General features: G+C 51.8%; 3 protein-coding genes across 16 annotated transcripts in view; 1 reads left to right on the top strand and 2 right to left on the bottom strand.

The window, feature by feature from the left end:
- Positions 1-7,990, bottom strand: part of PRMT2 (protein arginine methyltransferase 2) — a 72,160-nt gene extending 64,170 nt beyond the window's left edge. For 2 of the 4 annotated variants that reach the window (XM_045036457.1, XM_045036456.1), the window contains exon 1: positions 7,688-7,990. The gene's annotated coding sequence lies outside the window, so the exon portion shown is untranslated. The remainder of the gene's footprint in view (positions 1-7,687) is intronic. The other 2 variants (XM_045036459.1, XM_045036458.1) reach the window with 1 other exon arrangement.
- Positions 693-7,651, top strand: S100B (S100 calcium binding protein B). Of its 2 annotated transcripts, none has more exons than XM_023238577.2 (3): positions 693-847; positions 4,028-4,166; positions 6,420-7,651. In XM_023238577.2, the coding sequence occupies exons 2-3, from the start codon at positions 4,029-4,031 to the stop codon at positions 6,558-6,560; spliced, it is 279 nt and encodes a 92-aa protein (XP_023094345.1). In that variant the 5' UTR covers positions 693-847; position 4,028; the 3' UTR covers positions 6,561-7,651. The 2 variants fall into 2 exon arrangements, with proteins under 2 accessions (XP_023094345.1, XP_023094344.1); XM_023238576.2 differs by having other exon boundaries at positions 730-885.
- A 5,013-nt stretch (positions 7,991-13,003) lies between the features above and the next one.
- Positions 13,004-21,296, bottom strand: part of DIP2A (disco interacting protein 2 homolog A) — a 118,245-nt gene continuing 109,952 nt past the window's right edge. For 7 of the 10 annotated variants that reach the window (XM_023238583.2, XM_023238582.2, XM_023238578.2 and 4 more), the window contains 7 exons: positions 21,229-21,258; positions 20,320-20,381; positions 19,587-19,644; positions 17,673-17,747; positions 16,300-16,474; positions 15,511-15,634; positions 13,004-14,997 (listed from right to left, as the gene is read on the bottom strand). In XM_023238583.2, coding sequence (XP_023094351.1) covers positions 14,745-14,997; positions 15,511-15,634; positions 16,300-16,474; positions 17,673-17,747; positions 19,587-19,644; positions 20,320-20,381; positions 21,229-21,258 — 777 coding nt within the window. In that variant the 3' untranslated portion in view covers positions 13,004-14,744. The other 3 variants (XM_023238580.2, XM_023238581.2, XM_045036463.1) reach the window with 2 other exon arrangements.

A 21,296-nucleotide genomic window follows, 5' to 3' on the forward strand; every position in this document is an offset into this window, starting at 1 on the left:
TTTGGGGTTTCCACTTGGAAACAACTCAAGAAGGGTACAGCTGAGGACGGCAGGGGGTCTGGATCCGCTTTCCTGTGGCTGCTGTGAGGCCCCAGAGAGGGGAGCACCAGCAGCACCTCTCTGCAAAACAGAGGCTGACAGTCTGTGAGGTCGCCCCAGGGTGAGGGAGGAGGCCTTGGGGTGCACCTGGTGAGTGTCCTCCATCACATTAAATGAGGCTGTTACCCTCAAATATCAGGGATCTGCTTTGCCATGTGTTTCTGGAGCAGTCATTCTCAGTGGGGGGAGGGGGGGGTTGCTGTCCAGGCGCCTTGGGGTGGCCGGGGCGAGTGGGGGCGAGCAGCGGGAAGGCTGGGAGGCAGCAGACAGCGCAGGGGCCTCTCCGCTGGAAAGCAGCCCGCGGGCCCTTCGTCCTTGTGTTCAGCCTGTCCTTGGAAGCGCCACGGTCTTGGCTGCACATTTGCTTTGTTTGAATCAATTACTCGGTCTCTCTCCTCGCCCCACCCCCAACCTTGCCTTTAGAGGAACATCAGTATTCATGTATAAATTAAAAAATAGCACAAAAAGCTGACTCTCTACTTCCTGCCCCACGGGCCATTTTCTTCCTTGGCCCAAGCGCAGTCCTGGCTCCCCAGCGAGTCCCCGGGTGGCCGCCGGTCAAAGCGGCCCTGTGTGCGGGCCTGGCCGCCAGCTGCCCCCACCCCCACCCACCGCCCCCATTGGCTGCCCGGGCCTGCAGCGCCGCGCCCCACCGCCCAGGAGGAATAAGAGGCGCCCCCACAACACTCCTGCCACTCTGGACGCCACAGCCAGGAGGTGACAGGAGCGGCCACCAGGAGCCACTGACGTGAGGACACTCAGGGAGAACCTGAGGGAACCGAGAGGGTAGGGTGGGGTGGGGTGGGAACTAGGTGTAGGTTGGAAAGCCCTTTTCGGATGATTGGCAGCATTTCATACGTGGGGAGCTTTTTTTCTTTTTAAATTTAAATGCAAGTTAGTTAACATCCAGTGTGGTCTTGGCTTCAGGAGCAGAACCCAGAGATTCATCTCTGACATATGAAGCCCAGTGCTCATCCCTAAAAGTGCCCTCCTTAACCCCCATCCCCCACTTAACCCCCCCCCCCACCCTCCGCCACCCCCACCGTCATCAACCCTCAGTTTGTTCTCTGTATTTAAGAGCCTCTTATGGTTTGCCATAAGTCTCTGTTTTTATCTTAGTTTTCCTTCCCTTATTACTGCTTTGTGGACATGAATGCGTCAACTCTAGGCAGCTAGAGGTTCCCTCTGCCTGAGTTTTACACCGCAAATCAGAGAACCCTCAAGGACAGTGGCTCGAGGTGGCTGCTGACATTTCCGCAGAGGTACTAACAAACGTTGCTTCTTCCCTAACTCTCTGAAGAGCAGGGTTTCTGCTGAGCATGACTGGCAAGCAGAGTGAGGTCAGCCCTACTCAGAAACAAATGCTTTCCTTTCCTGTTGCTTGAGTCCTGGGTTTGCAACCGCTTCTCAGTTTTCCCTCAACAAGGAAATGCCAGGGTCCCCCTGGACACCACCCAGAAATTACATGACAATTGGGAGGTCTTTACAAGTAAATTACAATCTCGGTCAAAGAGTTTTGGTGGGTTTAATTTCTTCAGTCTTAGAATTTCTCAGGGAGGTAGGCCGCTTCCCAGGGGGGTGGGGGGAGCCCCTCACCACATCCTGTGTGTTGTGTCCTTCCAAAAGGAGTTAAAGCCCAGACGCCTCTTGCTTTCCACATAAAAAGATTAATGCAGGAATAAGAGGCAAATTAATGCAAGAATAACATTCACGGAACTAAGTGGAAAGGAAATATGGAGATTTGATTTCCATTTCTCTTAAAAGATAAGCTTTAAACCATCCATTGTTTCTTAGCAAAAGGAAGAATTTAAAAGGAAAAAAAATTGTAGTGTGGTTATGAAGAAAATTACATTATATGGAGTTTTCAAACATATGCAATATGTTTTATGCCTTTCCTTCAAAAAAACCCCACTAGGGGTGCCAGGGTGGCTCAGTTGGTGGAGCGTTCAGCTCAGCTCAGGTCATGATCTAATGGTTCACGAGTTCAAGCCCCGCACTGGGCTCCAAGACGACAGCGCAGAGCCTGCTTGGGATTCTCTCTTTCTCCCTCTCTCTTTGCGCCTCCCTTGCTTGCATTCTCTCTCTCTCAAAATAAATAAGTAAACTTAAAAAAAAAATCCCACTAGTCATACATACTTCACAAAAAAATAATTTAAGCTCTCCTTCCCTGACGTATCACAGACTTTGTGAAGTATCAGAATGATGCAAAAGTTTCTTGGGTTTCTTGTTTTGTTTCCAAAAAACAAAATCAATAATTGAAAACCTGAATGTAAAGGATAAGAAAGAATGAAATGTTAAAAGATTTTAATCCATCTGAATTGTTCTATCTATGTGTGATAGAGCTGACTTTTAGGGACTGTAGGGCAAAAAAAGGATACTGATTATTAATAGGGTGACTTTAGCAAAGATGAGGTCAAGACAAAAATCCTCAATCCTTTCTCTCTGAGAAATCAGAAATAAATAAAATTTTAAAAATTTCTTCCAGTTTATTTTCTAGATATAAGTGACATGTCCAACACGGGAATGATTTTTCCACAATTAGATGTAGTTCTCAGATCTATTTTGTTTGTTTGTTTTTTGATGGGGGACATTTTAATCAACAGAAATCTGAATTTAAAAGTCACAGATAATTTCAAATAATGATCTAGAAATTGAATATAATCTACCCGGCAGACAGATGTGGAGGCTTCTCCCTCTGGGACCTGGGGGGAGGGGTTACTCATCAGACCTGCCCCCCGCCCCCCTAAGTACCCCCAGAGCTGTAGGCCCGAGTCTCAGATCTATTTTGAACTGTCATAGAGCAAAGATTTTTGTCCTGGTCGGAACTCAAGGCCATAGGTTGGTAAATTTCTCTGGCTGAGTGTCTCAGTTTTTGAAACAATCGACAAATCGTCCTCTGTAAAATGTACCTAATTCCCAGAATTAAACAGATATTTCCTGCTTGCAGGCCACGGTCTGAGGTACATGTGGTGAGTGAAGTAGGAAGTTTCATACTCTGATACCTGCAGAGAAACAGCAGCTCCCAGCACTGCGGGGGCGGGGAATGCTAGTGCCCGGCTGTGGCTCAGCCTCCTGCCCCATTTGTGCATCCCTGCCTCAGAGCCAGCCTCACTCTCTATGGCTTTATAATATATTTTTGATTCTGGTTGGTCTTTGTGGATCTTTCATTGATCTTTTTCAAAAATGTTTGTGGCAATTCTGCCATGTTCATTTTTCCAGTTCAGTTTTGCAGCTTTTTGGTCATGTTCCTCACCCATCAAAAAATAATAAAATCTCTTAAAGATTTTTATTTAAAGTGAGTTAAATTTATATATTATTAGAAAGGAAAGTCCCTGCATTTTTATGATCTTTAGAATCATTTGCAAGAAACTGCACTTTTCTTGCTCAACTTATTCTCAAGTAATATGTGTGTGTTGCTTTATGAATTTATGAATAGGATTTTTTCTACCATGTTTTCTAATTGTTTATTGGTAGAATACAGGAATACTATTGATTTTTGTGCTTCATTTTGCCCCTGGCCACCTTACTTCCTTCTAGATAATTCTAACAGCTTGCAGTCAGTGCTCTGCTCCCCTGTACTGTGTCACTTCATCTTGGAGCCCTGCAAGGGCAGAGGGTGGCCTACTGGGAAGGAAGCAGGAATCGACCCCCAGGCTCCCTCACTCCTGCGCTACAGTCTTTTTGCTGAAGTTTCCCATTGGCCAAACCCAACCAGAAGCCAGAGGCCACGGGGACAGAGAAGGGAGGGGAGGGCAGGAGTGGCTCTGAGAGGCAGACGGGACAACTGCTCTCAGCCTGCAGGGGAGATGAGCCAAGGCCAGTCCAGCCCCTCCTCTGGGTTGAGGTCCGTAGAGCGAACGCATTAACTGTTCTGTGTGCAAACAAGGCAAAAAGCATGAGAAGGAATCTTTCCTTTGTGGACCCCTAGGATGTCTGAGCTGGAGAAGGCCATGGTGGCCCTCATTGATGTTTTCCATCAATATTCCGGAAGGGAGGGCGACAAGCACAAGCTGAAGAAATCTGAACTCAAGGAGCTCATCAACAATGAGCTTTCCCATTTTTTAGAGGTGAGTCTTGCTTTTGAAAATCGACAGTTTGCCATTTTCTTCTCCACTTAGAAAACCACCTGGACACTTCCTCTTTTGAGCTTCCCTGAAAGTGATTCCAGTTACATTTCAGGACTCCTAGGATGCTTCTGAAAACTTGTTTGTGCAACTGAACCCTCACTAGAGAGGCTAGCTTAGATGACCCCGCTGTTTTCATTTTCATCTGTTTTGTGTATAGTAGGAACAGCAAGGAAAAACTGCTATTTCAAAGGCAATAGCACAGGTTCCAAATAATGCTGACTCTTCTATGAAAAATCTAAGGATTTACAGCAATAATGACAGCATGGGATGAAAAATATACTCATGACTTATCATGGGCCACAATTAACATACAAGAAAGATGTTAAAGATAGGCTCTTGATTTGAGGAAAGGACTGTTTTTGCTTTAGCTACAGGTTTAGCATCTGCCAGCGGATGCCATCCACTCAGCAAACATGACTGAGCAAGCACTATGTTTGCCACTGGGAGAGACACAAGCCCGAGGACACGGCCTCCGCGTCTGGGGCACCCAACCTGGCACGTCAATGAATGGCCACAGCCTACTTGACTGAGGGCATGAGAAGGGCCCTGTGCCCTCTGGAGGCTATCGGGCTTTTCAGGGGGATCCATGGAGTAAAAGACCCTAATTTAGGAAGCTGCGTGAGTGGTCCCGATAAACCAGTGGTGGAAGTAGGTCCAGATACCTATCCTGGACTCACTTCCCCGCCCACAATCTCCACTGCCTGAGGGTCAGTCACCCATTGTCTCCACTGCATACCAGTCTCATACCCTCGAGGCACTGAACTGCAATCCACCTGGCACCTGACCTTCCTTTAGTGTCCAGAACCAAGTTCACCGAAGTGACCAATCACACACACAGGAAATGGCCAAACAATGAACCAGGGCACTAAGGTCTGACCAAGAGCTAATTCCGGGGAAGATGCCACAGCACCAGGACACGGCCCGGCTGCACAGTGACAAAGAGCCCCCCTCCGGAGCCAGCTGAGCCTCTCAGTGCATGATGAGCCCCAGGGTCCAGCAGCAAGGCTGGCGGGTTCTCCTGTCCACGCCCCGACCCAACTCTCCATCGCTGTGGTCAGAGGAGGCGCCTGTGCGCTTAGGGGTAGGGGGCATCTCTGGGGCCGATTCCAAGACTCGTTTTCTCAGGCATGCAAGTTCAAGTGGCAGTTGGCCACCTGCACGTTCAGTTCTCCCACCAGTTCCACCTTCTAACAATCAAAAGTCCCAGTGTCTTCTGTAACAAGGATTGTTCTAAGGATGAAATGAGATAGTGTTGGTCAAGTACCAAACATACAGTGAAAGTACTTACCAATAATTATTAATTTTATAACAGGAAAAACTTAGCATGTGGGAACCACAATTTATAAAAGATACATAGTTCATGGCAAGCACATCAAGATGTCATGAACATTTGTTGGCCTAGTTTTGTCAGGGTAATTCCAGGCTGGAGGCAAGTCTATAATGGGATTGAAAGAGTGTACTGCTCCCCTCTGTCTGAGGCAGATGTTTCCAGGTCCCATCCAACCCCACTGGAATCAGTCCTTCACGTTTTTATATCCAGCCAGCCACACGCGACTGCTTCCGGGCGGGCTGTCTTGCTCCGGGGCCCGGCCATTCCGAACCAGCGCACTTATGCTCTTTGCTCTTCGTGCCCCACCGTTCCCACCACGTGTGTAGCCCTGCACAGCATTGGCTCCTCTCACACCACTTACTGGGTTTCAGGGTTGGGCAGCAGAGTCATCGGAAAAGTCCCATGATGCCAGAAAGCAACTCAAATGGCAAAAAGAACACAGGGAGTTAACAAATAAGGACTTCCACACGCAGAAACAGTGAAAACCTTGGGCGGAACCAAAAGTTCATTTTTTCTTCCAAGATGTTTGCTTACAACACGCTCGGGCTTATTTAGAACGTGTGTTTTAAGTATAGTGGAGCACAAGCTGCAGTTTTTCGAACCTGGTTGTTCCATTTAGTCTTTTCAAGTAGCCTGGGGCCCGGCAGACTCAAAGTAAGGTGGAAGAGAAGGCCCGGACCCCCAGAGACTTCTGCCCAGCCAAGAGCCCCCTGGTCACAGGAAAAATCTTTCTGGTATTTTGCATTTTACATCTTAAGTCGCTTCTGATACAAATTATTAAGGTGAGCCAACGATTAATCATGGTTTGATGGCTCTAAACTTCATTTAAAACCAAGATGGGCAATGTCTCTTCTATCTCCTAGGAAATCAAGGAGCAGGAGGTGGTGGACAAAGTCATGGAAACTCTGGACAATGATGGAGACGGGGAATGTGATTTCCAGGAATTTATGGCCTTCGTCGCCATGGTTACCACTGCCTGCCACGAGTTCTTTGAACACGAGTGAAACGGAGAGAGCTGTTCCTGTGGCAGAGACGAAGGTCACACAAGGACGCAGAGGGCAAGGGCTTGCAGGCTAGTAGGAGCTGAGCTTTCCAGCCGTGTTGTAGCTAACTAGGAAGCTTGATTCGCTTTGTCAATGACAAATTGAAAACCTCTTTCCAAGGGCCGTCTTCCAATGGCCCCCGTCACTATCCCTGCTCCGTTAGGCACACGTGTTAGCTGATTGGCCCCAGGGACTCGGTCACGACCGCTTAGGAGAGTGGGTTCTCGGTCACGGAGCGTGTGCTCCACCCGCCGGCACGGCTGTGGAGAACCCTAACCCAGAAAGATCAAACCGGAACCAAAAACGACTCTGGACACTGGTGGCTTCCTTAAGTCTCCACCATTGCCAAACACACAAAGTTTTGCCCACCATCATTCGAAAAGGCTGCCCTCCCTTAAATCTGTTATCATCCGCGCACAGGAATGTACGCGGGGCACATCGTGGCGGCGCGGTGACAGCGATGAGCTGTGGTGAGCTGTGACCCCGGGGAAATACTCAATACTAACGGCCCTAAAGGAGGAACATGTCTCCCAAGCCACCAAGTACTGGCATTTCAATTCTGACCGCAACTGCGGGTCACAGTTCCACCCTCAGCGCACCTCCCCTGAGAGGCTCACAGCTCACTGGGTCTGTGGGGGGACGCGTGAGCGGCAGGGGGAGCACCGCCCGCCCGAGCAGGGTTCCGCTCCCGTCTCGGGAGACAGGCGTTGTGCAAGTAACTCTCTTTGCTTGGCCTCCTCTCCTGTCCCTAAGGCGGTGGGTTCCTAAAGGGACGTGTCCGGTCTGTTGGTGTCATTCCCCGCTTGTCTGTGCCCGGCCGGGGTCTGCCCACGGCTGTTGGGAGACTCAGTGCGTGTGCAAAGCTGAACTTTATGCTTGGGTATCCACGAATTCAAATGTGTCCTAAATATTAACAATCACTTCCAGGAAAATTCAAATTAACCTCATCCACCCCTTTTTCTGCTGCTTTTTTTTAAGTGCCCAGACTTGGAAATTCATAAACCAATTGATTGCTTGTATTTGCATTAAATAAAAAGAGTCCTGTAACAATCCTCCGTAGCCCTTAAACACGAAACCAAGTGAAATACCTGCAAACCTGGAGAGAGGAGTGAAGTCAATGGCCTGGCATCATCGTCACCGCAGACGCTGCACTCCCCAAAGCCAGGGCAGGTGCACAGGGCCAGGGACACTGGATGGGCGTGGGGTGGGCAGGGGTGTGGTGTGAAGGGAAGCGGCATAGAGATGGGGCAGGGTGCAGAGGGGTGAGAAGGTGCCTGGAGCAGTGTGATGAGGAAGGAAGGGGGTGGAAAGGAGTGGTGAGATGGAGGTGAGGCAGGGTGAGAGGGAGGGATGATGCAGGGTGAGGGGGGTGGGGGGGTCTGGGTGGAGGAGGGTGGTGAGAGGGTTGAGGAGGAGACACCAAGAGAGGGGTGGTGTGCACTGAGGTGGGGGTGAGGAGGAGGGGTGAGGAGAGGGGAGGCAGGAGTGGTGAAGAGGGGTGTGAAGAGAGGGGTGAGGAGGTACCTGGTGAGGTGGGGGTGAGGAGGAGGGTTCGGGCCGGGGCGAGGGAGAGGGGAAGCAGGAGTGGTGAGGAGGGGTGTGATGAGGTAGGGGTGAGGGTGAGGGCTGAGTTGGGGGTGAGGAGGGCAGCTGAGGGGCAGGGAAGCACCAGGTGGGACAACCCCCGGCCACGGGCTCCTGCCAGGAACTTCCAGCCTGTTTGGCGTCGGGGTGGCCTCCCCCGGACTAATCTACTAATGGGCTAATCCTTGGGAGCCGAGCTGTGATTGGTCTGGCCGGTCACGTGCCCAGGGGGATGGGGGGTGGTGCCTGCACGGGGTGGGAAGAAGCGGAGACCAAAGTGGCCGCCCAGGCATTTGGGGCTGGGGGCTGAAGCCAGCACGTAGGGACCGTCTCCAGAGTCCCCTCCCCTCTCCCCGCCGATGGCTTGCCTTCCCAGCCCTCCCTCAACCCTTCCCCTCCCTCCCCCCCCCCCCCCCCCCCCGTGAGGGGGAGCACTGTGTCAGGACAGGCGTCTGGGACACTCCATTGTGCTCTGGCAGGTTTGCTCCCCACATGGTCACTGGCACCTGCTTGTCCCACCATCCTGGGCCCATAGAGCCTTGCAGATCTTGACCTTGGAAAAAAGACAGCCGGTAAAATCACCAGCAAAATGGGTTTATTTAAGAATGGCCGAGAATGGAGCACTTGGGGGGCTCAGTCAGTTGAGCCACCTTGATTTCAGCTCAGGTCGTGATCCCAGGGTCATGGGCCGGGCTCAGATCCTGCTTGACATTATGTCTCTCTCTCTCTCTCCCTCTACCCGTCTCCCACACGCTCTCACCAAAAAAAAAAAAAAAAAAAAAAAAAAAAAGAAAAAGAAAAAAAAGAACATGGCAGAGAAATTGAAATTCACCATGTGCAAGGTGTGACAAAGCACAGGCGGGTCCAGAGAACACAGGAAAGTTGCTTCACAGAGAAGAGGAAGGTAGGAGCAGCTGCTCTGAAAGGAAGGTGCACTGCAGGCCAGTGAGGACAGCCAGTCCGGGACCAGGGTCAGTGCTGGGACAGCTGGGGCGGGAACACAGGACGAGGAGCAGGTCTGGGAGGACCAGAGGGTCCAGCACAGCTGTCCGGCTCGGCCGCGGCTGGCATATGCCTTGCACAAAGGGGTCAAGGTGCCAGAGGGAGGAGGCTGGCAAGCGGGCTCTGGGCTACAGCTCACACGGTGTGTGTTCATCACCAGAGGGCCGCCTGCTGCGTCAGCCAGAAGTTGGGTGAGTCCCTGCTGGTACCTCCCCTGCCCACTTGGATCCAAGAATCTCAAGGTGACTCAGTCCCCAGATGTCCACCCGGCTTGCAGACCAGACAGGAACAACTGGAGTGTACTCGCCCCCAGCGAGCCTGCCATAGCCGCTGCTGAGTGTCCCTGGTGGTTCCCCCATCCAAGGGGTGCTCCTTCACCCTGAGGAGGGAGGCTGCTTCTCAGCATGTCTGCACAGCCACCTCCAGGGCTCCTGGGGGCTTCCTAGCACAAAGACCCCTCATTCCAGGTTGTAAAATGCCCATCATCCTCCTCTGACCTCGGCTGGGGGTGACCCGCCCTCACCTCCAGGCTAGGTCTGGGAACGGGTGGTTAACGTCCCCACAAGGCTCCTGGCCGGCACTGCTGGTCTGACTATCCAGAAGCTGCCGCAGGCATTTCCAGGTGGGCAGTGGGCAGGGGCGAGGTGTCCAGTTGGGGCAACGACCTGTCTCAGGCATCACCAGGGAAGATCAGCTCCTGGCTGAAGCCAGGAGCAAATGCCACTCAGTCGGTCACTGAGGACCTCAAGGATGGGAACGCTGCATCGTTCATTTTTTTATTTTTATGTTTGTTTATTTTTGAGAGACAGAGTGCGAGTGGGGAGGGGCAGAGAGAGAGGGAGACACCGAATCTGAAGCAGGCTCCAGGCACCGAGCTGTCAGCACAGAGCCTGACGTGGGGCTCGAACCTACGAACTGTGAGATCATGACCTGAGCTGAATGAAGTCAGACACTTAACCAACTGAGCCACCCAGGCGACCCTCCCTGGTTGGGTTTTGATTCAATCCAGTACTGGTTTCGATGGGCTCCCAGTGGAGGTCCCACGGCCAGAAGCGGCTAGACCAGATATGTGGAAGGGATCACATTCAACCAATGAAGAGGAAACCTCACATGGAGCAGCCGTCCTGGTGACTTAGGTGGTTGTCCTGTGCCCAAGACAGAAAACTTTGTATAAGGACAGGAATAGAGGGCATCGAGTTTCTGGATGGTACTACCATTCCAGCGGGGGGACTAACTTCCAGCCAAGAGGCAGGCTTTCTCCTCACCATAGAGTAGCCACGGCTCAAGGATTGTGGCCTGAGCGATAAGGCTTTACTCCTTGAAAAGCCTCTGAAATGAGAGTAAAGGAAGGAAAGAGTACTTACCAAGTTTGCACCGGCTCAGAGTCCAGATGAAAAGACGCGAAGCCGCACGTTGGGTGCCAAATGATGGGGTTGTGGGGCCATGGTGGGGTTCGGAGCTGACAGCCAAGAAAGGATTCTTGGAAGGCATCTTTGGTGCAAAAAGGTGATTTTATTAAGGCATGGGGACAGGACCCGTGGGCAGAAAGAGCTGCACTGGGGTTGTGAGGAGTGATTTATTATATACCTTCAGGTTGGGAGGGGGTCAGGGACAGCATAAGTCTAACGGATTTTGGAAACAAGGTTTCCAGGACCTCAAGGGGCTAGATGTTAGGGAAATGTCATTTATTACTGTTTAGTAAAATCTCAGTTATGAGACCCTTCTGATGTAGATCACGGGGCCACAAGCCTGGAGTATGATTGCCAGCATATATCTTGGGGCAGTTGAGATAAAGGAAGTAGACTTACAGGATCCTGGGGGGTCGGGATAAAGTTAAGGCAAGATTCCCTTTTGCCCCCAGCAAAGTGTCCTCATCCAGGCAGCTCCACTCCTAGAGGAAGGTCACTCCGCCGGTCTCAAGGACTTGTTAATGGGCCGTAGGCAGTAAGGGAATTTAAGTTTTCACTTGCCTTAGTTTCCCACATCACCATGGCAAGCACTAAAACCCCTTTCCTTTGTTCTGGGTGGCCAGGAGTGTCTGAGGGGTATCCTACAGATCCCACCCGGGGGCAGGGGTGCTTGCTTGTACTTCACCCTCAGCTTGCCCCGCACTCCCTCATCGGGAACAATGGCACACTGCTGAGTGACACGCCTGCCTTCGGAGCTCAGCAATCAGTGGAGACAGGATCGCACCGAGCTTGCCTTCTCAGCTTGCCTCTCCTAGCTTGGAACCATCAGCTTACAAGCTGGGCGAGGGGGATCGGGCCCCAGTATCTCAGTGGCATCTCACCCAAAGGAGAGGCTCCATCCACAAGGTGGCTGGGTGGAAGACGAGGTTATGGCTGTGCTGAGCGTCCTCTGAAACAAATCAGCTCTATTCATAATCTGAAACTAAGCACCAGTAACCATAGTTTGCATAAAATAATTAGAACATTTTAAAAAACAACCTAAATTAAGAGGTGCCTGGGTGGCTTTGTTGGCTGGGTGTCTGACTCTCGATTTCAGCTCAGATCATGATCTCATGGTTCGTGGGTTCAAGCTCTGCACCGACTTGTGGAGCCTGCTTAGGATTCTCTCTCTCCACCAACCCCCCCCCCCCCCCCCCCGCCGCCCCTCACCTGCTCACATAATTTTTTTTAAGTTTATTTATTTATTTTGAGAGAAAGAGAAAGCACGAGTCAGGGAGGGGCAGAGAGAGAATCCCAAGCATGCTCCCCACTGTCAGCACAGAGCCCAACGTGGGGCTCAAATTTACAAACCGTGAGATCATGACCTGAGCTGAAGTTGGACGCTTAACTGACTGAGCCACCCAGGCACCCCTAGACGTAATAATTCTTAAAAATTTTTTTAATGTTTATTTATTTTTGAGAGAGAGAGAGAGAGAGAGAGAGAGAGAGAGAGAGTAAGCAAGGGAGGGGCAGAGAGAGAGAGGGAGACACAGAATTGGAAGCAGGCTCCAGGTTCCGAGCTGTCAGCGCAGAGCCCGACGCGGGGCTCGAACTCACAAACCGCGAGATCATGACCTGAGCCAAAGTTGGCTGCTTAACTGACAGCCTCCCAAGCGCCCTGAGATGTGATGATTCTTAATGTAAAATGGTTCCTACAAATCAACCAAAAAACCTTTGAGTGCAGTAAGAATTGCTGGATCCGAATACAGATGAGAAACAAAAACGACACATGAAAACATCTTTAACGTGACTAGACATGACAGTTACTTGACTGTAATTTGGCAAGGACTTATTTTAATCTGTCAGGCTGCTGGAAGAGGCCCTTCTACCCTTCTGGAGGGCAGAAGGCACCCAACCCTTCTCACAGGGCATGACCTCTGACCTGTCCACTCTGCCTGAAGGACCTGCGCCCGAGGCAGCACCTGTCGCCGCGGACGTGTGAGGACTCGGCACTGCTGAGGTGTAGTGTTCAGTGCTGGTGTGGACAGCGAGAGGAAAACGACCTTCAGTCACAGCACACCCGTAAGACACAGTTGTTAAAACATGTAGAAGATATATATCATAGATTAAAAAGTCTGTAATTTATTAAGTACAAAAACTAATATAAAAGCATATGATCCTAATTTTGTAAAAATCTTTAAAAAGAAAAAATTAAGCCCTGAAAGGATTTTTGTTAAACACTAATGCTGCGATTAATCAGAGGTAGGATGATAGGAGATCTTAATTTTCTTCTTTACACGTGAATGTGCTTTGTAGATTTTATGCTATCGGCATAAATGCTTCTATATTCAGAAAAAAAAAAACGCATGATAAAATACATCCTATATGGGGTAATTTAAAAAACATTTTCACACATTTCAAAGTGCAGAATTACAAATAGTCAATACCTTTTATTAACATAATGATATAAAAAAATTTTAGTGTGATATACAGAATTCCCAGAGAGTACTTTTAAAACATTTTAATGCGCTTCTTAAAATCTGAATTTACAAGACACCTTGTCTTACTGCCACTGACCTTTCAATACAAAAATTTTACAGTATTTGTTTGCTATAAAACTACAACATTAAGATTAGGGTTAGGTAGTTTTTCCCCGTTGGCCATCCCATTCTAAGGAATGTCCATTAGTCCGCCGCTAGAACCTCTGTATGTCAATATGTTACACATATTGTATCTGTATGACAATAAGTTACACAGATTCTGTACATAATTACAATAGAGTTATTAGAATTCCAGTATGCTGTGACATACTAGCCGCAGCTCAACACCACAGGCAACAGAACTACTATGCACGTGCTATTCGTAGCCAAATATGAGTAGGATGTGAGAGTCCGCCCACTTAGCCAGACCCATTTGGTGGTGAATTTAAAATGGTAGAGAATTAATAATAGCTTTGTTAGGCACTGTTCCAGGCTAATTCCTGAAAAGCCTGGTTGTTCCTAGGAAGCATGCATAATTCATAAACTTTCCCACCCTCAGTCCCCCCCAAACCCCACAACTTCGTAACACACTCTTTAATAGCTATATAAAAATAATCTGTCTTAAGGTTTGAGCTTTGCTTCAAATTCTTAAAAGTATCTAAAGGATTTTACATTCTCTTCTTTGATTTAGGTTTACTATATTACATCAGTTTCATCAAGTTTGAATAAAATAACTGAATATGGTTTGGCCAAGTTTTATAGGCACACAATCGAAACTGCAAACGCCAGGCGGGCAGGGGTCTCTCTGCAGCCCCCAGACTGCATGCAGGGCACTCGGCAAATAGCACGAACGACCTGAAAGCCTCAGACGCTGCCGCCAACGCTTCCAAGTCTGTTGAACTGTAATAAAAGTAACAATTCAACACAATTCCATGTACCGAGGAGAATTCATATTGTGGAGTTACCACAACAGGTACTGTAATGGCACAGCATGAAGTCACAAAGCTGGGACAGTCGCTTAAGACTAAATGCTGGTTAATCTTCCCCAAACAACGCGTCTAAGCTGACAGCCCCAAATGGCACTTACTGAGTATTCGTGACAACAAATGCAGACGACTGGGCACACCTGTTTCAATAATGAAACCAGCAGAGGCAGTGCCGTGTGGCCACAGCGGGGCCTCGGGTCTGAGAGTGGGGAGGGCAGGCCAGGACTGCCTCCCGCCATCACTCTGCTCCTCCCCAGGGGCCTCAAGTTCTTTCTGGCAGGAATTCTATACATGAAGTTGTCATTTGAAGTGAGAATAAATAAGTGACTTTTTAAAATCAAGAATGATATTTTTAGCCTAAAACAAGTGCAAACTCGCAGCACAGCAGAGCGCTCGTGATCCCTTTCCGCAGCCACTCCAGGCCCCCTCGCGGGCGCCCACCTGTTCAAATACTGACTGACAAAGGTCCTCGAAGATGAAAACATTTCTTCAAATAGTCAGGAAGTGGCTCCTGAAATGAGATTTGGGGATCCTTGGGACGGGTCCGTAAAAGCAGAGGGCACAGCATTCCATGAAGACTGGAGTCTTTTCTGGCAGCTGCAGACAGTGTGGTGTCCTCACAAGCCCCAACACCTCTGACCGGCTCCCGCACCAGGAGGCCGGGGACCACACCTGTCTCAGGAACGTGGGGTCGACAGGCGGCACTCACATATTGTAGGCGACATAGATGGGGTCCAGCTGGTCAGCCAGGAAGCCATCACGCAGGTGCATGCGCTGCTTCTCGCCCCGAGAGTTGATGGGGATCACACCTGGGTCCACAATGACCACCACACCCACGACCAGGTGATGCTCCTCCAGCACGACGTTTGTCACCAGGGCCACCAGGTCCAGCGCATCCTGCTCCAGCCCATCCAGCTCCACCACCACCACCAGCAGGTTGGTCCAGGTGAACACGGCACTGCAGGGACAGGGAGGGGTAGATGGCATCATGCATGGGACGGGCACAGGCTTCTGGGAGCAAATGGACAAGTGGGAAATGGTGCAAGTACAGAGTAGTTGGCCTGCACTACTGCCCAACATAATTTGAAGTTGGGCTAAATGTGTTTTATGGGAATCTTTATTCTAATTGAAGTCCTTCATAAGAACCAATAGTATTATTTGATGTTGAAAGCTGTATGTGTCCCAGTTCAAGCTCCCTTCAAAGTGAAGTCATCGTGAGTCATGACCACTTAAATTTAAAAATTCACATTAAAAACAGAAACACTTCAGGATAACTGTAGACACCTCATGTTTTGGGGGCCAGACTCTTGCTTTACAAGTGGTCAGGAAACGAGAAAGAGAGGCTGCGAGAGCCTTGGGGTCTGCTGCTGGAGAGGCAGGTGTCCGCCAGCACACCCCCCATGGAGAGCGTCTGCAGGGACAGAGGCTGCAGGGACAGAGGCTACCGGGCAGGGCGGGACGTGGCTCTCACCACTCGGCGATGCTCCTGTGGGCTCGAACCACAGATGTCTCGATGTCTATGGGGTGGTAGCGCATGCCTCTCAGCTCCAGCGTCTCGTCCAGAGATCCGACCACGTACAGCGCATCGTGCCGCTCTGTGAACACGGTGCAAACACCTCAGAAGGGCACCCAGGGAACGGCGGCACCTTCCGCGTATCCACAGCAGCCCCGAGCCGCGCTCTGTGGGACAGGAGCCCGCTGTCCACACAGCAGGTGACAACTGGGCCTCCTTGGAGGTGGTGCCGTCCCCTCGGTCCCACGCGAGGGCGCCTCTGCAGCCAGGAACACCTCAGGAAAGTCAGGCCAACGTGTGAACACATATTTAGAAATAATCTGTACCATGTCTGGAAACAACGCAGCATCTGTAGGGACACCAGAAGTTCTGACTCGATCTGGTCAACCTGCTGTGGCCTAGGGGACCCTGCAACTTTCAGGGTCATGCAAGGGGAGGGCCTGGTGGCCTGATCACTAACACCCCCACATCCTCAGCAGAGGCCGAGGGTCCAAGGCCAGTGAGGGACACCCACAGTGGCAAAACAGTAATATTCAGAGAAAACTGCTATCAGAGCACCCCCACGTCCTTCACCCCCGCACCTGAAGATACATGCTCACAGCACAGGGTGAGGGGTCAGCAGGAGTCCCTGAGCTGTTGAGGCATGAACATCAGACTCTCGGGCCACAGCAGCAGGCCTCTCATGCGGTGTGGACGGACCCTACCACACATGCGGCCCGTGTGCAGGGGGTGAAAGGTAACCCTCACCTCCACTGGCGTCAGTGAGCTCTGTTCTTCGAAGGAAACCCAGGTAGCCAGTCCTTGCCCAAATGGTCTGTGTGTCTCCAAAACTCAGCCGGGCACTGAAGTGGTCAGCGTGGAGCGCCTCCTCCCCATAGACCGTGTAGTAGCCGGTGGCGTTGTGGGGGCTGCTCACCCAGATCTGGTGGGGCCCAGGGGACAAGAATGTTGGCACATCACAAATGCTGGGCACAGGTTCTGCCGTGAGACAGCCACTGGCCGAGTGAACAAAGGCAGGGGGAGGGGGAGTTGTTTCAGTGTCTCTCGTCTTGTGGCTCGAGCAAAACTGCAGGCACAGAGAAAGCAGACAAGCAGCTTTTCTCTCCTTGGAGCGAAGCGCCCCCTCCTTCGCCCTAGGAGCCACCGGTGGGACTCTGTGGCACGGATGAGCTCACAGGGGCGCCTCCCTGCTGCTCACGTTGAACTACTGTTGACAGTGAGAAGGAGTCGGGAGCTTGTCCCACATCCACAGAGGGACCGGTGAGGGGGCTGAGGGCTCACAGGACGGAGCGGGCACAGCCACTACACTCGCCCTGCAGACATGCTAAGTTCACGTGCATCCATGCACCCTTGTCTGCCGCACCCGTGCTAGCAGTACCCAGAGTGTTGTGGGGTCCCCTAGGGAGTCCTTCTACACACTGGGCCCATCCAGGACCCACAGTCTGCTCCCCAGACTGAGCGCCTGGCTCTAGACGCAGGCAGCCAACAGGCCTTCTGCCAAGAGGTGGGTTTCCCAACCTGGCACAGACCCTTTGTGACTATCTCGGGGGCAAACTGTTACCCTAACAGGCCAGGGTCCAGCTGGCCAGCAAGAGGGACGGCTGAGGGAGGCCCCATGCTGACCACACCCAGCCCTGGCACAGGCACACCTTCCAATCGGGACACCAAGCGACCCCGGGGAGGCCCTGTGTAAATACCCCCGAGCCCCCATCTGCCGGGACCACAAGAGTCCTTGTGCCCTCCTGGCATGCCCGCAGGCCTGGAACCCATCATAACAGACCAACTCGGACCTCTACTAGGCTCCTGGGGGACAGTCCCCCCTGCCCCACGTTACTCTAGACCCACTCCCACGCATTCGTGCAAAGCCTGCACCCTCTGGGCGTCAAGGACCCTCCCTCAGGGACTGCTTTTCTAGGGGAGGTGCAGTTTCTGTGCAGCTCCTCAGGCCCCCCAGTTCCTACAGAACTTGAGGTTTCCCTTTGCTGGAGGGCAACCCTGGGGTGGGCTTCATCCTGCAGGACCCAAAATCCTCTGCTGAGAATTCCCGACTCTGGGACGGATAGGGGAGAAGGGAAGGGATAGCTGCTGAGGCCATGGGGGCTCCGGGTCCCCTGCCTTACCTCTCCCAGGTGTGAGTCTCCAAGGGGCCCTTTGGTCTCCGTGTGCGCGATAATGACTTTTACCCCAGGGAGGATCTGGAAGGAGAGTGACGTGCACATGTTAATGATGGGGATGGTTAGAAACCAACCTAAACTTGACTTTGAATTTTAATCGAAATAAGAGACTTTTTTTTTTTAAAGTAGGCTACATGCCCCAGTGCACAGCAGGCTTGAACTCATGACCCTGAGATCGAGACCTGAGCTGAGATCAAGACTTGGATACATAATGGACTGAGCCACCCAGCCACCCCCATAAGAGACCCTTTAACAGATAAAATAAATAGTGAATCTTAGCAAAATTATCCCAGTTCCTAAGAACCGACCGTATTTTGGATTTCAAGAGGGGTGAGGAGGGTTTGTTTCCGTAAGCATCTGCCGTACCTGAGGTCTTTCATTAAGGACACAAGAAGACGACCTGCCCCTTGTAGGGCACACGAATGTGGGGTGCCGTCCACACACCACGCCTGCCTGCAAGGGGCTCTGTCGGCCCCATGAGCCCCAGTCCTGCACCGGGAAGCTAGCTAACAGGGCACAGCTGGCTCAGGCACACGGGGGCACCGGCTCTTCCCCAGGAGCCTTGGAGAACACTCCAGGGGAGGTGCCTCAGCTCAGGGGACCCCAAGCTTGGGCCCCTGTCAGGCCACCCAGACACCTGTTCTGTCTCAGGTGGCTTCCCCATATGAAACAGAGGTCAGTGGGGACCTCCAGGCAGGTGGGAAGGGTCAAAGGGTCACGGGAAGGTGTGGATGCAGGCCTTGTTGCCCACGGTCACCCTCCCACCTCCCCCCGAAGCTTCAGCCACACTGGCTCCTCTGCAGCTCCCACTCCCACTCCAGGACCTTTGCAACAGCTGAGACTTCTGCCCCACGTCACTGCGGCTGTCCCTCCTCAGGAGTCTGACCATTCACCCTTCACACCCACCCCTCCATAGACCCACGGGCTGGTCCTGTTGCTGCCCCACTGCCCTGTCCCTCTCTGGGTACTTCCCTGCCTCCCTAGAGGCAGCTGTGACCACCAGGGTGTGTGAGCAGAGCTGGGGCAGCCCTTCCAGGCTGCGTGAGCTATGCCAGCCTCCACGTCTCACCTCTGGGACTGTGTAGGTCTGGGACAGGTTGCTACCTGTGCTCTCGACCCTACCACGATGTGCGGCAAGAGCCGTGGGAAGCCCTATGATTGGGGGCTGTCTGTTCCTGGCCACACTGGGGACACAGCCCCGCCCTCGAACCTGCTGTCTCCTGGTGCCCAGCAGCTTAGTCACAGCACCTAGGCCATATCCCCATCTTCATCACTGCCTGGTAGGGCCGTGTGGGTACTCTTCTTTCCTCAAACATTCCCTGGTTCTGAGGACACCTGCTCTCCAGATACCCGTGAAGGCATCGGGCCCCGAGCCAAGAGGCCCATGGCCTCAAGCCCCACAGTGGGAGATCCTTCTGGGCTTCTGTACCTGAAGCCCTCCCGTTCTAGGCATTAGCTCAGAGGTGTCCTTGTGTGTGCTAGTGGGGAGGAGAGGAGCCCTCTGCATCAGCCCAGTCCCAACCACAGTTGACCTGTGTCCATTAAGACATTTTTATTTTTATTTTTTATTATTATTTTTTAATGTTTAGTTTTGAGACAGAGAGAGACAGAGCATGAACAGGGGAGGGTCAGAGAGAGAGGGAGACACAGAATCCAAAGCAGGCTCCAGGCTCTGAGCTGTCAGCACAGAGCCCGACACAGGGCTTGAACTCACAGGCCGTGAGATCATGACCTGAGCTGAAGTCGGACGCTCAACCTACTGAGCCACCCAGGTGCCCCCATTAGGACATTTTTAGCCCTCAGCACCCACCAGGGGCTAACATAAGAAAGGACCTGGGTGTAAGTCCCAGCTTCCACTACCTTTCCAGACTCCGTCAATGGCAGACTGTGCGGAGAACCCCGTTCTACCAAACGTACCCTAAAAATTAACAAGGGAAAAGGTAATCAGAAACCGATTATCACTGTAACGGTCAGTCAGTGGACAACACCACACCTCCAGGATTTTGCTCACGACCTTGCTGTGACCTTGGAGCAGCGACTACCAGCTCCACATTCACCAGCCCCAGCTGCCTGGCTTACATGCCACCGCTCAGGGTAGGGGCTTGCTCTAGGGTTCTTGGGGCCCTCCCTGGACCAGCTGGCCCCACCCTAGGAGGCTTCACCACTGTTTACCTCAAGCTGCAGCATGGCCACGTTTGAGGATCCAGAGCCAGGATCAAGCTTCAGAGCTGGGAGGTACCCAGACTCACAGGTACATACCATGGCCCCCAGCACACATTTACTGATGTAAAAACTAAGTCCTGTCTTAAAATGGTATCATGTGGAAAACATCCTTGCCTTGGCTGGTTTGCCTGTTTTCTATCCCACGAGAAGACACATGCCAAGTGTTCGTACCTGACATCATCCCTCCTGGTCATGACAACAACAGATACAGGGATGCTGCCTGAGCTGTGCTGACACAAGAGAACAAGAAGGAAGCCCAGACTCCCCCAGGGGACTCAGCCAGCCAGCTGCGAACGCCGGGGTGCTGGGAGGTCCAGTCAGGGCAGACCCAGCCTGCAGAACCTCACCTGTGGGCGTGGCGGGCCCTCACCTGTCATGGCGCAGCGCCCTCATGTCCACGTAGACGGTGGTGGGGTCCGGGCCGGCTGTGCCCTGGAAAGGAGAGCAGCAGAGGACCTTCGTCTCATTCTCAGGAGTGTGTCCTCATCTACACGGGCACAAGCCGTGTGACAGCTCTTCCTGGGTCCTCAGGGGACGCCCAGGAAGGCAGCTGCTCTGCTCAGGGCACTGAGCATGCCCAGGGGCATGGATGGCTTCTGTCCAAACATCTATGTGGCTTGACAACACTCAGAGACTTGTCCAATAACACTGACTGGAAATCTCAAATCCTGCAGTTTTACATGTCCGCTCTAACGCTTGTCTGTTCCTGCTGGTCCCTATACTCTGTGCTTGGTGAAAACACCACCGTAGGTTTTGGAAGGCATTTTCGCCAGCCGTCAGATTGGGCCTGGCCTCTCACTAGCCGACCGGGTTCTCTTGAGGGCTGAGCATGGCAGAGGCTCTCCCAGGGATCGGCCCGAAGGACGTCTCCCTGCTCTCCTCTCATCAGACACTTGGGCACTGGTCCTGCCGAGGATGTTATATGTTCCAATTAATCGATAAGAAACATCGAATTAAATGGACACTCTGGTCAACATCACTGTCTAAAGATGCCAGACAGTGTAACCTATGTCTGCCCTGGAATTAAAACAACAATGATTGTTTGAGACCAAACACTGCCCTTCCTCCAGAGGAACGCTAGGACTGTTAAATTCTTTTGAAAATAGCTTTGCTCTTATATTTGGTTTCAAGGGAGCTTTTATATAACATGCCAATAACATCCACTGTGAGCAAAGTCAGACAGCAAAAGAAACATGTATTTGTCTGGAATTCACAAGAAGGTCACATGAACTCATGGGGGAAGCACAGAGGTGCCTTGAGGTTGAGGTCAAGGTCGTACCTGCTCAGCCAGCTTTCCCAGCCTGTTGGGCTGACAGAGGCAAAGAAGGCCAGCAGAGCGAGACAGGG

The sequence above is a fragment of the Felis catus genome, chromosome C2 (genome assembly GCF_018350175.1).
Source record: "Felis catus isolate Fca126 chromosome C2, F.catus_Fca126_mat1.0, whole genome shotgun sequence".
NCBI classification, from domain to species: Eukaryota; Metazoa; Chordata; class Mammalia; order Carnivora; family Felidae; genus Felis; species Felis catus.